This window comes from Microtus oregoni, unplaced genomic scaffold, assembly GCF_018167655.1.
Source record: "Microtus oregoni isolate MIOR12 unplaced genomic scaffold, Mior012 000036F_ref0000092, whole genome shotgun sequence".
NCBI classification, from domain to species: domain Eukaryota; kingdom Metazoa; phylum Chordata; class Mammalia; order Rodentia; family Cricetidae; genus Microtus; species Microtus oregoni.
In genome coordinates this window covers 6,524,182-6,539,251 of record NW_024543095.1, presented here as the reverse complement: position 1 = coordinate 6,539,251, position 15,070 = coordinate 6,524,182, and the positions used below count along the sequence as shown (strand labels likewise).

Below are 15,070 nucleotides of genomic sequence, written 5' to 3'. Positions count from 1 at the left end.
TGAAGTGAGATGTCCCGCTCCAGTTGGAGTTACAAGAGTTATTCTGGGAAAGAGGAGTAAATGCAAAGACCTGAGTTTGTCTTCGGTGAACTCTGGAGCCTGGGTAAAGTTATTTGTGCTTCCGTACTCGGATTCTGTATCTGTTAAATGTAACTAGCTATACAATTCTCCATCAAACTAGCTGCGGATCCTATGAAAGAATATGTTCAAAGTATTCACAAGGACTTGGCATATGGGACTGTCTCGTGAAATGCTGTTTGATACTGTTATTATTGGTATATGTGTATTCATTGCTATTATTATTATTATTATTACACACAGGGATCCCTGGAGACTGAAATGATCAGGAAAGATTCAGGAGGTAGCTGTGACCTGGAAAGAATTAGAGGAAGAGAAAGCCAGCGCAGGCAAGGACAACAGCTCACACCAAGGTTAGAGAGCGTATACAACATGTAAACACTTTAACATGCATGCTCCCTGGCACCTGAAGCAAGCCATGAGCTTTACAGGAAGTCAGACAATTCCACCCGTGCCCTTCAATGCCAGGAGACTCAGTGAACCACACCACTCCTTCAACAACCACAGAGTCAGTGCTATTGGCCTTTAGGCACGACAAATGTCCTCTAAAAACTCTGTGCTTTGTTTAAGAATAAATCTTCATCATTTGTGAGTCTGGAGCAAAGAAGAAGAGAAAGAAAAAGAGATGAAAAGAGAACCAGAGTCCAACTATTGTTTTCTCGGATGCTTTAGCTTGAACTCCTTTACAAACGCAGTTGATGCCATAAAATCCCAAAGCACTCATTGGTTTGGCAAATGTTTGGTCAATCATATATGTGCCAGAGCCCGGTCACATCACTGCTCCAGCAACCACTCCTCACATCCCTTAAACTGAAGACTTTGTTACCGGAAGTTCTGTTCTAAGAAGAATAAAATTGACATTGCTATAAAACGGTCTCAAAATCCTCCCAGGTCCTGAAATCCTTGTTTGCTAAGAATGGACACAGTATTGACCTTTCTCTAAACGGTTGTCACACCTGTTCATGCTTGTCAGAGACAAATGCCTCTAGGAAGCAGCCAATCATTCAAAAGAATGAAACGGGACACACGAAAAGGGTATTTGATGGGCACATTGGTAGCTGTGATGATAAGTATCACCCGTTCTTATGGATCTATTTACACCAAAGAGAGAAATCTCTGGGCAAAGCTGTGGGGGATTATCTTGGTTAGCTTAATTGGGTGGAAAAACTTAGCCTAAATTTCCCTAAGCTGGGTCCTGGGCCATATACAGACGAGAGAAAACTAGGCACATTTCAGCTTATCATTCTTTGCATCCCGAGGGAAGACGCAATGGGACTAGTTACTTCAAGCTTGTGCCACAGCGATTTTCTTGTTATAATAGACTGGATCCTTGAACGGCGAGACAAAATATTTTTTTCTCTTTTAATCTGCTTTTCTCATATTGTTTTTAGAGATGGAGGTCTCACTATGTAACCCCGATTGACCTGGAATTTGCAATATAGAGCAGGGTGACCTCAAACTCAGAATTCACCTCTTTCTGCTTCCTGGGATTAAGGGCATTGCCAGATATTTTGGTGCAGCAACAAGGCAATAGCTGATACAGTACCACAGTGACTTATTTGGAAACAGAAGAATCCTTGTGGATGCTACTAGGTTTTCAATCTTCTCTCTGTGCTGAAGTTTGTTATGGTGTATGGAAAGGAACACCAGCTCTCTGATAAGGAAGCAATAGGGGGTGACATTGTCTCTGAAACGTTGAAAGCAGCTGTTATTCAGGTATAATACATATTTAACTGCTGACATTTGATACCAAGTTACCGGCTCGGGTTTGTCAAAAGTCAACAATCTGGAGTTTAATGGTCACCGGCAACAAATAACTTTCTTGTTACTATATAAATAAAACACAGCCCCCATGGGAAGTCGCCTACCACTTGGTAAATCCCCAACTGAGGATGCTGCTGTGCCCCATGCCTCATGAAAGTGGGCTGTTATATCTGGCTTTTTGACTCAGTTGCACTTTGAGGGCTTGCATGGAGGATCTTCCAGAAATAAGAGAGAAAGCCAAGTGCAGTCTTCCTTCCAAACTCCTTGTTATCAGGAGTTAGCTCCAGCTGTGAATGACAAGCTTGTTTCCTTCCTCCCAACTTGCCTCCAAGTCCTGCGATGTCCAAATTCTATAATGATTGGCGCCAACATCTTCGAATGAGGTAACAGCAGCTCCAAGATATTCAATCAGAAATGCCCATAAGACACCACTAAGTTCATGAGATGCTTTTGCGAGTACCCTTGTTAGGTATTTTCCCATGGTAGATGGGCATATAACTGACCCAGTGATGGACATGATTTGGTCTTCTCCAAATATCTTCTTTCTTCTTATCAATGCTGTGATCCTGAGCAAGCAATTAAGTTTCTTGATTACTTCCTAATCAGCATAGCTTCCAGCCAAGACTTTGGTGAAGATTTCAGTTTAATGGCTTTGCTTACAAGGTCACAGATGCAGGCATGGCATCTAGGCAATGTAGCAGCCACATGGCATGGTGCTTATCTGTGAGCAGAAAACTGTGCCCTGAGCTTTTGCGACCATTTTTGCCCTGCCAGTCACAACCCTATTTCCTCTCTCAGATCTCCTTGGGGACCTAAGGATTTTCCCTGTCTACTTCCCATTTTTAAATGAAATAAACAGCTTTTGTCTAACATTTTTTGTCCCTGGAGGTTTCAGGCAATATTATGGTCCACTGTCAGTTGCATTTACTCTCCAATCCCGTAAGCACAGCTGGATCTAGAGTTAGATTTTATGTTCAATTTTGCTTATTATAAAACAAAACTCTGTCTCAAAAAACCAAAAAAAAATGCACTTGTTCATCAAAGTATTTATATTCATAAGTTTAGCAATCATTTTTTCCTTCTCCTCCTCCTTCTCTCTTTTTTATTTTCTTTAGAGAGAGAGAGAGAGAGAGAGAGAGAGAGAGAGAGAGAGACTGAAAACACAGGGGCTTTCCAGCTATTTGCATGTGCTCAAAATGGTAAAAGTAACTGATGGGGCTAAAAATACCATGAAAAGAATTTGTCTGTTTCGTATGTTATGAAACAGAGGCACCCGTTTTGAGACCTCCTCAGTATATGACTTGGGTCCTCAAGGGGAGATGCCTTCTCCAGATCGCCCCTAAAAGGGAGAGCTAACTGTCTAAATCCCACTAGCCTACCGCTCTGTTCCTCCACTCTTCACTTACCCATGCTGTTCAAGGGACAAAGGACACCATAGGGAAGGTGGCATGGTCTTTGCCTCATAAATTGGATTCTCTACATAAGTAGTGATAAGGGTTGGGGAAAACATTGTTTAAATTTTCAGAAACACAAAATATACTATATGTTAATAATATGTCCACAGTAGAGAGCAGATGTCCTTCCAAGGTCAATCAAATACAATTTCCTACAATCAAATACAAATTTATTTCCAAGGCCTACAGGTTAAAAGCTCCTGCCATGGCTTGACTCTATTGTGATGTAGTGGGACATTATAAGGTGAAGCCCAGAGAAAGGTCTTCAAATCATGAGATCATGTTTCCAGGGGCATTGTGGGACCTCAGCCATGTCCTCCTCTCTTCCCCAGTCATGAGATCAGTGGTCTCCTTCACCAGGTGTTGCCCCACTGACGTGCAGTCTTGCCACAGAGCCAAGGCAACGGGGCCAGCTGTCAACAGGCTAAGGTAAACACGTCTCTCTTTTCATAAATAACAATCATACTGGAGATTTGTTATAGCAATGAAAAGCTGGCCTAGTCCATTACCTAAGGGAGAAAGCTCCCCACCCTTATACCCAGAAGTTAGCCGCATTTAGGCTTTTGGGGTATCCATAAATCTCAGTTCCTTCATCTTTGAGAAATGAAGGAACAGAGGGGGTGTGACATTTTCTGTTTTCCCCAGGATTACAGGGCCCTTGTGAGAATATATCAGAGAGATACATGGGGAGTGTCATGTGAATCGGTGGTCATGGAAAGTTCCAGCCTTGGTAGACAGCCTGATGCACAGGGCAGGCATTTAATAATTGTTCACTAACTCGAGCTCTCCCTTCTTGGCTTCCCGTGTCTGAAGCACATGGTGGTCACCTGAGAACACAGTCACTTTGGACAACGTCTTGACCTGGAGAAAAATGAATCTCTTCTTAAAAGCTCTCATGCCTCAGACAGTTACAGTCTTGTGTTTCAAATCCAAACATGGATGTGTTTCATGAGGTGGCCACTAGACTCTAGTGAACATATGTGGTTCCTCAGGACTCATGTTGGGGACTTTACCTCCCCAGAGGTCAGGAAAAAAAAAAACAGACATGGCTTTGCAAGTGAAAAACATTTTGCTGAATTGTGGGGAGAGGAGAAAGATATTAGACCTACATAGAAATTGGCTCAGGTGCGTGACTTCTCTGTAGGCCTGTGCTGCCCCAGGGAATCAGTGGGCCATATGCCAACACCACAGAGATGCTTCTTTATTTCCATGCTCTGCCATTCTGTATTTCTAGACTCGTAGACATTTAGACCTCAAAAATTACCACAGAAACATTATGAAAAAGCATGGGATAAAACCGGACTCGCTGAACATAGCGGACAATGAGGACTACAGAGAACTCAAGAACAATGGCAATGGGTTTTTGATTCTACTGCACGTACTGGCTTTGTGGGAGCCTAGGCAGTTTGGATGCTCACCTTACTAGACCTGGATGGAAGTGGGTGGTCCTTGGACTTCCCACAGGGCAGGGAACCCTGATTGCTCTTTGGGCTGATGAGGGAGGGGAACTTGATTGGGGGAGGGGGAGGGAAATGGGAGGGGGTGGCGGGGAGGAGGCAGAAATCTTTAATAAATAAATTTAAAAAAAAAGAAAAAGGCAAAGTCAGAATGGCTTAGCACAGGGCAGGGCTGAGATCAAGACCTTTCATCTAGGATTTTTGCCTTAACTTTGGGCTATGCAGACCTGCCCTTCAATATGGTTCTAAGTAGCTTCTACGTTTTCCCTCAGTTCACCTAAAAGAAAGTGTGGGAACACTTGGATGTCATTTCTTTTCTTTTGTTTTATTTCTAACAGAAAAAGAATTGTTTCTTAGCTTTTTTTTATTCAGATTTTCCATTTGTACTATTGAACTTCCATTTTAAAAGTATTCAAAATTTTCCTAAACACCTCTTTTTGATAATGTTGCTTGGTGCATTTAGGTTTTGTTTTGTATAGAACTAGGACTTTGTGCATCCTAGGCAAGTATTTTACCATGGAGAGATACTTTCCTTGGTTGACATTCTTAAAACAAATTTAATGTCTCTACATTATCTTTTCTCCCAGACTTCATATACATGGTTCCTAGAGCAAGTAATTGTTATCAAAGGACAATCATCATTGCCTTTTAGGTGTTGGAGACACTGTCCAAATGTAGGCACCTGCCTTCTGAAGTTATACGCAAGGTTAAGAATACAGCTTAGAGGCAGACACTTGAAACTTAGGGTCCACGGTGGCACTTCTTGCTAGACATCACCTGTCTGTCCTGTGGTTTGGTGCCTGGTTGTGGCAACAACTCTGGGCACTGGTTCATGGAAACATATTTACATGGCAAACGATTAATCGGTGCAGGTGCTTGAGTTATTGTGAGGTGGTTCCCCACTGGAGAATGCCTTTTTGTTTATTGTTTATTACACACACACTCAAGAGATCTGTGAGCCGATCACTTCAACTTCACATTAAGAGTACAGTTAATAAATATTATCATTCTCCTTAGGGATGTGTCCTTTGATATCAATTAATTGCTCTGGGAATAGTGTTTATGAAGTCTGGGAGTCCAGGGCACCCATCCTTGGGGATTTAGACTGTCAGAGCCTTAGAGGAGCTATTGTTTTCATTTTCCACGGACATAAAAAGAAACCATCAGGGCACCACGGCAGTCAAGTTTCAGATGCTACACTGTTATGAAGCCAAATAGGGAAGTTGTGCCTTCCCTTGTTTAAGCAAGGGTAAGAGAATTTGTTTGTGTTTCTTCCTCTTCGAAAAGAAGAACCAATGAAAGATGTCTTCTTCTATACACCTGTTGTGTTTAAAAAGCTCTAGACCTGAAGATCATCTAAACAATCTGCCACTAGTGTCAAAGTAAATAAATAATAAGAGTATCTGACACTCATCACTCCTAAATACAACATTCGCTTTGTCTTCTGAGTTCTCAGTCATGCCAAGTACTGTGAAAGGTGCTGGGTATATGGTAAAAAATGAATGAATAAATGAATGAATACATAAATAAATCATGAACAGAAAGAAATGCATCTACTGTAGAATAGTATCTTGGACAGTTAAGGAAAAAACGCAAAGTACAAGGGTGAAACATGATAAATTCATCACCACTTTGGAAGAGATCAAAGAATATTCTAGAAAGTCTTTAAAAGTAGCACATAATCTCCCACAGCAACAATTCTAGCACTTCAGAGACTGAGGCCAGAGGGACCACAAGTTTAAAATTATCCTGAGCTAAATTGTATGACCCAAATCTAAAACAAACAAACAAACAACAGCAACAACAAAACCTGAAGACTAAGCAACAACAACATAAGAGCAAGAAGGGGCCAGCAAGATGGCTCAGCAGGTAAAGGCGCTCCTTGCACAAATGTGAAAAGAGAAAGCAAACTACACATCTTCTGACCTCCAGCTGTGGTATGCTCAAAGGCTCCCCCACCTCCCTCCCCACCCCGCCCACATACACCATGTACACACATATAAATCAAAATGAAAACTTTTCAACTAAGAATAAAGATAGCGTCTTTGAATTCTCAATCAAAAGAGAAGCAGAAGACTTGAGGACCCGAGGAAAGAACTGATCAGTTGGGCAAGCATGCTGAGGGAGAGCAAAGGGTTAAAGTGGCTCTTGGGGGAGAAAGACCTACAGAAGGGGTTCCTATGGACAGAGCTACATTCATCCAAAAGAAGAAAAATGTGTTTGCTCCAAGGCTATAGTCTCAAATCGCACTCCTTATTGGTGTTAAGTTTCCATTTTCCTCCTTCGTTGGGACTCCTTATCATGTCTTAACCCCTAAGTCAATTTTTCACCAAAAGCGAATTGTTGAGACATGTCGTTCTATGGCACTAGAGATAAGGAGCAGAAGTGCTGTGCAGCTCAGGCCCCGGCAACTCACAGTGAGCAGGTTGATCAAATCCATGTTAGGTTCTAAGTGGTGAGAGGCATTCTGCAGGGAGACCAGTTCACTCAGGGTAACGGAGAGCTGGTGCATTTTCACGATGTTCACTTTGTTCTCTTCCATCCAGTCTGGGAAGATGACATGGACGGCTATCAAGTCTTTCAAGTGCACGCCAAGGATGGGGATTTTGAAGCCATCACAGTCGGCGAAGGCCTTGCGGTAATTGCAATAATTGCCATTGGAAGAGACCAACTCTGTCATTTCATTCCAGTTCTGGGAAGAGACGGAAAAGTCGAATTTTCAACCAACACTTTTCTCTCCTGTCCACTCCCAGATTCTGGAAGATGTGACTTGGAATTCCTCAGCTACAAGGAGGAGGATCGGCTGCACCAGTGTTGATGCGGGGGAAATGTCAACCAAGAAGAAGAAAAGCAGAAAAGAGTACTGGGCCTGGCTCTCGCGTGGGCAGCCTGCTGCATTTTCCTCTGCTTACCGCTGGGCTGCCAGGGTTGTCAGACAACAGACTGCTTTATTATTTAACCAATTTAGATGGTCTCCATCTTCATCTTCCTTAGGGTTAAAATAAAACACACCCTACTGCTACTACAGCCCAGGGTTGGTATAAGGGAAAATGTTCCTTTCTGCTCGGTAAGCAAAATGATTATTTGATATGGTCTACAATAAATACAGTAGAGAACTATTACAAAAAGTTTGATAACTGACTTTTAAAGGTACATGCCTTTGAGTCTGTAAACTCATCAGGTATCTTCTGCGCCACTCACACAGTAAGTACCAAATGAATATTAGGTGATATTTACAATATATTCACCTTTGCTTAGGATAAGATTTTTTTTCTTTTTCTATTTATGTCTTGGAGAGTAGGCATTCATGGCTCAGCCTATGTCTACAGATCAAAGGAGAGTTGTTGGGAATAAGTTCTTTCCTTCCACCATGTGAGTTCCAGGGATCAAACGTGGGTCACCAGCACTGGTGGCAAGCATACTCATCTACTGGGCCACCTCACCAACCTGGCCAGAACATTCTTAGTGTAACCCTTTCCACCAGCAGCAATCTGGTTTTCGGCATGTACTCTGCCAATAGGGCTAATTCCTTCCGGTTTAGTTCCCTATGTGTAACTTTATATTGGTTTAAGAGACAAAGGTTGCCTTCCCATGTAATACTGGTCAGAGCACATTACCGCAATCTGTACTGCTTGCTCAGAATGCAGATCAGAACCCGCCATACCTTTGTAACCTCTGAAGAGAGGTGAGAATGGGTCTCTTTGAGTCGGGAAATGGAGCTATGACTAAGGCCGCCAACCACTGCCATCAAGGTGTTAAAATTTTTTAGCTGAAGGAGTTTCTGTAATGAAAAAAAAAAAGTTAACACCAGTACTTTGTAAGGATTTTTAAAAGTTACTTCGAGTTTCCCAAATTGCAGGTGAATACAAGCACAGTGTTAATAACAAGAATCTGGGGAGAAAACACATCAACTTGAGATGAAGTGAAAATTGAATCCTCGGGGCTGGAGAGATGGCTCAGAGGTTAAGAAGAGCATTGCCTGCTCTTCCAAAGGTCCTGAGTTCAATTCCCAGCAACCACATGGTGGCTCACAACCATCTGTAATGAGGTCTGGTGCCCTCTTCTGGCCTGCAGGCATACACACAGACAGAATATTGTATACATAATAAATAAATAAATAAAAAAATAAAAAAATAAATAAATAAATAAATATTAAAAAAAGAAAATTGAATCCTCTATTTTTTTTAAAAAGGTATTATATTTCACAGAACACAATCAAATATTTCTAAAGCAATGGTGTTTAAAACAATCTTGTGATGTTAGGGGAGTATGGATTGTTAATTAGACATCTATGAGTGGTTGAACTGTCCAGTGTTCTTCTGTTGTAAACACCACAGTTCTCAATAGTATTAATGACTACACAGACTCCCTAAACCCAGAGCTGAGTTTGAGACAAACCTGTGCTACATTGATGAACTTGGTGATGACTTCTGCCCTTTGCTGGGGACTTGGTTTGCTGAGAACCATCAGCTGGACCCACTTAGAGATTCCATTAAATAAAGCAATAGATCGCTCCAAAGTTGGGTTATTCTCCAAGCAGCCATGGATGACATAGCTCTGATAATCGGTGAACTGGGGAGAGGAAGAATCAGATTCTAAATTAGAATGGAGCTATCACAAAAGCAGCCATTAGACAGTTGGGTAAAGGGGGTGAGCTAGCTTTTCGTGACAACATGGTGATTTCTTCCATTTCCCGTTCATAAAGGATTCTTTCAAGTTCGAGACCTCTGCATCTTTAGCATTTGAAGGAGGGAAGGAAATGGGTAAAATTCAAAGTTATATTATAGAGAATTCTGAACTTCCCAAACCCTCAGATTCATCTAGGCCACTAGCCTGGGAATATTAAGGCAGACAGGATCAATATCGTGCCGGGAAAGAACTAAGGTTTTCCATTTTTAGTTCTACCAGTGGCGCCAAAGAATAAACATGTTTAAGATACAATGACACACACTGAAGAACAGGAGGTGGATGGAATATAATACTCTCAAATAAGAATAAGCTTCTAGTATTTCAAAGAAAAAATATGGAGATCCGAAAAAATAAAGTAAGAATGCTCTTTAGCAATCCAGATGTGCTTTCATGGTGTGAGGGGAGATGCTATCACCTAGGGTTGAGCCTTGTATCCTATCCTATACAAATCAGGAAATCACCTTCCTTGGCCTGGCTGAGAAGCATCATAATGGTTCTTTACTAACACGATTTGCTTGGTGAATGCATCAATCTTTTAGAAATCTCTGCTTTTGGGCTAAAGATGCAGTTTCTAGAACATTTTCCCGGCATGTATGAGACCCTAGCATGACCAAAAGCTTAAAAAAAAGAAGAAAGAAAGCAAAGAAGGAAGGAATGAAGAAGGGAGGGAGAGAGGAAGGGAGCAAGGAAGGAAGGAAAAGAAAGAAATCCATGCTTCTAATGAAAACCATAGTGTTTGCCAGCAATGGTGTGATTTACTTCAAGCTCCTTGGAAGGAGAGTGATTTCCCCCGAGCTCATGAGATACATTGAAGTAACGGTTAATAGAACTGCCATAAAGAAGTGGATAGCGGCAAAGAGGCATCTTGAAGGGACTGCAGGAGAGGAAGGAAAGAGAACAGGAAGGAAAAAGGAATGTAGGAAAGGAGTGAGGGTCCATCACGATGTGTAGGAAGGAAAGTCTATTGCAGGACCTGTGTCTCAGGGACAGAGGCCATCTTATGTTGAGAGTTCTTCAACGCCTGCAATTCTTAATTCTCGACCTATTTCCATAGGCAGTTGTGCAGATACCAAAATGAGTTAACCGTCCACTGCCTCTGTGCTATAAATAAAGGTTGCAACAGAACCATTCATTTGGAAGAGGTCACTCGAACTAAATAAACCTTGAATGGTTAAATCTCTGCTGAATATTTAGAAAAATCAGGCTTTAAGTCTGTGAAAGGAGACATTGAACACAGTGACAGAAATACAGCTTCTGAGCTGTAAACTAAAGACAGGATAATATTTATATTTGGTTAAAAGGGATTGTTCCTGTGAATTGAGGGCACATTTCCAACAGAGCCCGGTGGCGGAGGCTGCCAACACTTGGGAGTATGAACACACAGCTCTCGGGAAAGTTGGCACAGCCCATGTTACCCTTGGAAGAATAACCGTCAAGTTCTTACTGAGATCCTTCGAAAAGATTTATGCTCCAGAAAAGTGAGGTGCTCGGCCAACTCAATGGGCTCCAGATGGTCAAATAAGAGACAAGCCTTCCCCTTTTTCGATACTTTTTTCCTCTGCGTGACTCTCCTCATCCAGTCATAGGAAGGGCTGTGAAAGAAGAGAGGCTGGTCAACGTGCCGAAAACGCATTTCACTCAGTGGAAGATATTAACCTACTGACTGGAACTCTTGGCCTACTGCCAGGAGCATGTGTGAAATACATGCCCTGTCCTCCATATTTGAAGAGAAAACCACCCACCCTCTGCCAACAGAGCCCAGACTTGGAGTTGTTTTTTCTAGGCAGGATAGGTTTGTCATGGCCTATCCTGAATCTCTTACTTGGTATTCCTTGTGACCAAGAACAACTTGAAATTTAAAGAAGAGATCAGGGTGAGGCCTATAAATTCGGAAGTTTATTGGCATCTAGGAGGTGATTCAAGGCACTGGGAAACAACTGTGGCTGTGTTTACCACAGCATCACGTGGACTATCTGAAAAACTCATTATGAAGACAAAAGCCTAGATCTCACTTTCCAGAGACTCTGAATTTACTGTTTACTGAATTTGCTGGTTTACTAGGAATGAATCTGAATCACAGGCATTGTAAACAAGCCTCCCTGATGACTCCTGGGTTATTGTCAAGTAGTCTTGAAGAAGTATTCCAGCTGAAGAGAATGCCTAAGATGCAAAAATAAGTGTTTTTGATGTTCGTCTGTAATCCTAGCCCTTGGCAAGCCAAGATGGGAAAATCATCACAAACTCAAGGACAGCCTAGGTTACATAGTGAATTCCAGGCCAGCTTGGGACAGAATAAACAATTGTAATACCGACAACTGTACCTAGGTTCATGAGAAAGCTTTCCTTGTGCAGAGTTAGCTGGTCTGCATTAAATGAATCTAAGTAGTATAAAGTCCCTTATAAGATAACCAGTCAGGATACAACTGTGATTAATATTTGTAACTTCAGGGGGAGCCTCTGAAGCACTGGGGTGCAGAGCCTCTCAGGCTTGCACTGAGAGTATGAATTGAATGGGGGGTTTCTTAAGGTATGGATTCTGATTCAACGGGATTTGGCGGGACCCAAGACAGTTTTCTGATGGGCTCCTAGAGAAACCAGTGTGATAATCTGAGTAGCTGGGGCATAGGAGACAATGGCTAAATTCTGACTTGAGAACCAAATACTCAGCATCCATTCTGTGCCTGAGACTTTCTTGTGTTTCCTTGTGGAATTCTTATACATAGAAAATCCCATTAAGGTACCATTTTACAGACAAACTGCAGCTTGGTGAGAGAGGTTGTGTCTACCATTGCTATAGCTATGTTCATTGTAGCCAGACTATCTCCAAAGCAGGCTCCTTATAGAACAGTAGGGATTCCCTCCAGCAGGGTCATCACTAGCCCCTCCCCAAAGGGGTGGACCCATGAAGACCTAAAGACTTGCACCACTCTTACACGCTGGATATGTCCATGAGGCTGAGGTGCTTTTCATAGCCTAGTTGGCTAGCGACTTCCCGGAACTCCTCAGTCATACGAATCAAACCAAGATCCAAATTAAACTCGGCAGGGAATTTCAGAATCCAATACCTGCAAGGTATAGAAAGGACTTTTGACAGCTGGAAGATTTCATTTGGACCTCTTTAGAGACTATGGTACCTTTTTATAACCTGAACTTTACACAGACTCCAGTACCCCTTAGTTCCAAGTTGTCAGCTCATATTCCCAGCAATTCCACCATGTGTCTTTCTGCTTCTTCCATGGAGAACCAAGATCCAGCAACCCTGAACTTCTTCCGAACTTGCTACAGAGTACAGCCGAGGGGAGCACCCCCCCCCCAATTAATGTTAATGTATATGGTGAGGGAGTAGAAACCATCGAATCTACTGGATCTTTGAGCTGGTTTGGCTCTGTAAGGCGCTAGCCCCTACCTGGTATCTAGTCCATAAGGTAAATTCTCCCATATTCACCAGGAACAGAGAAGAATTAACAGTTGCAAAGACAGCGAGGTGAAATATTGGCTGTTTTGAACAAAACAGGAATTGTTGACAGGTCCAGAACCCAAAGCTATGAGAAATTAAATCTGTAAGTGTGTTTACCTCATGAAATAGCAGACCTTCAGTCGGAACTCGTCACAGCCTTCTCCCCTGGCATTCTGATACGTAGGCCCGTTAAAGAAAATGTTCTTATGTCTTCCCTTTACACATGTCTAGCCAACACTGTTCCAAAAATTTACCCAAACTCCAGGCAACCCAAGTTACAGGCTAAGCAGCTCTAATTCAAAACCTTGAAATGCAAAATGCCCCAAACTCTGAAACTTTTGGAGAGCCAACAATACTAGGAAAAAAAACGTCAACTCCTGAACTAATAAGATGCTATAGTCAAATGAACGTCTATTTAAAACAATGTAATTTTGGACCTGTATGTTATTATTATTGACATGCTATTATATAAGTGTAGTAGATTTATATACTTAAGTGTACTGCTGATTCTAGAAATAGGCTTCATCTAGTTTCCTCTGTATGATTTTGGGCCTGAGTCTGAAGCAGGTAACTAGGATCTAAGTTTGTGTACCCCGGATGTATTTAATGGATTGCAATCCTTTAACCCCCTCCAATATGCTGCATATGGCATTTGAATTGTTTAAGTTTCCTGCCGTGAGCCATGACTATTCCTAACATGGCAACACAGTTATTCTGAAATTTGTCAAAACTCCAAGATATGAAATGGTTGGGTTTCAAAGCTGTGGATGATGTGAACTCAACGTGGAGAGAGTCAAACAGGCATAGAAGTGGGCTGTGAGCACACGGACACCGAGGAGTCAAACTTGACTTACTTAGCTTCTGGGATGTAGTTTTGGTCTGATGGAGAAGTCACTTACAAATTAGTTACACCCTCCTGAGTACTTATCAACCAACAACCACAAACTGGGGTTATAAGCATACTGCAAAGTATACATAATTCCCAATTAAGAGTATGCAGAGGCACCATTTTAGCTAGAAAGATTTCGAATTTAGGATTGGTATTTTATATAACAAGTACTCAGACCTCATAGGTATTTGAAAACATCACGCTCAGGTACGTTGACACTAAGGTTGTGTTATTTGTTCCTAAGTCTATCAACTGGTTCTCCCAGAACAAATACCCCTACTGTAACCAGACACAGTAGGCATGGAGGAGGTAAAGAATCCAAGGAGGAAAACGTCAGTCTTCAACGTTCATACCATCTGAAATTTCCCACATGCTCTAACAGGCTCAAATATCCCTCTTAATTTGTGTTTCATGCATTGACAAACACACTAAGGGTAAGAATGCTGCTTGCGGATGAGCTCTAGGAGCAGTGTATGGATCGTGTGGTCCACTCCCCCATCCTTCCCTACACTCTATCTGTCAGGGGTGGGACAATGGACACAGAATCTCGCTCCTTTCTAAGCCTGCTGCATTCAGGGTGAATATCCTCTTAACTTCGCTGACATCCTCCTATCCCTTGAGCTTGTGGGAAGATGAAAGGAAGAAGTATGAAGTGGACAGGCTCAGTTCCTTCTTGGCTCAGGAAGGCTTGTCAGGCAACAACAATGTTTGGGCAGACTTTCTAAGTCTCAGTCTCTTCCTTCCTATAAGTAAACCCATACAGGGGCTTCTTGTTAATATAAGGTAGAGATGTAAAAACACACTTGGAGATTATACACAAACACAGACCTTAGGAAATCAACTTCCTCAAACTCTGAGACTACTTGCATTATCATACATGCATCTTTTAATTACTTTTTAGGACCATATTACACACAAAACCAGTAAGCAGCTGCTTACATTACAAAGTAGGTTTTCAGCTATGAGGAATTTTATTTTCAGCCTTGTACAGATTTTTTTTTGTTTGTTTTTTGTCAATAAAACCAAAAATTAGCATTAATCAACAAATCACAGGGTCTCCCTTCTAGAACATTCACTGTGTCTTACCAGCAAGGGGAAAATATGAAAACTAAGCTAGGTTTTGTTGTCCTCACAGAAGGAAAATATTGAATCAGTGTTAAATAATCTTTCGTTACACTAACAGTCTAAATGTTTAGGATGAGTTCGGAGCCTTCAGCTACAACTCCTGTTCCACTTCACATCTTTCTGACATCTCCAGGTTCAGCCCCAACACCAAATATTT

The 15,070-nt window shown here is 41.9% G+C and overlaps 1 protein-coding gene across 4 annotated transcripts in view; it reads right to left on the bottom strand.

Moving 5' to 3' along the window:
* Rasgrp3 (RAS guanyl releasing protein 3) overlaps positions 1-15,070 on the bottom strand; it is a 99,101-nt gene that overhangs the window by 22,154 nt on the left and 61,877 nt on the right. For 3 of the 4 annotated variants that reach the window (XM_041631306.1, XM_041631309.1, XM_041631307.1), the window contains exons 5-10: positions 13,017-13,079; positions 12,376-12,507; positions 10,887-11,034; positions 9,152-9,325; positions 8,418-8,534; positions 7,170-7,445 (exon numbers count right to left, since the gene is read on the bottom strand). In XM_041631306.1, the coding sequence (XP_041487240.1) occupies positions 7,170-7,445; positions 8,418-8,534; positions 9,152-9,325; positions 10,887-11,034; positions 12,376-12,507; positions 13,017-13,079 (910 nt within the window). The remainder of the gene's footprint in view (positions 1-7,169; positions 7,446-8,417; positions 8,535-9,151; positions 9,326-10,886; positions 11,035-12,375; positions 12,508-13,016; positions 13,080-15,070) is intronic. The other variant, XM_041631310.1, reaches the window with a different exon arrangement.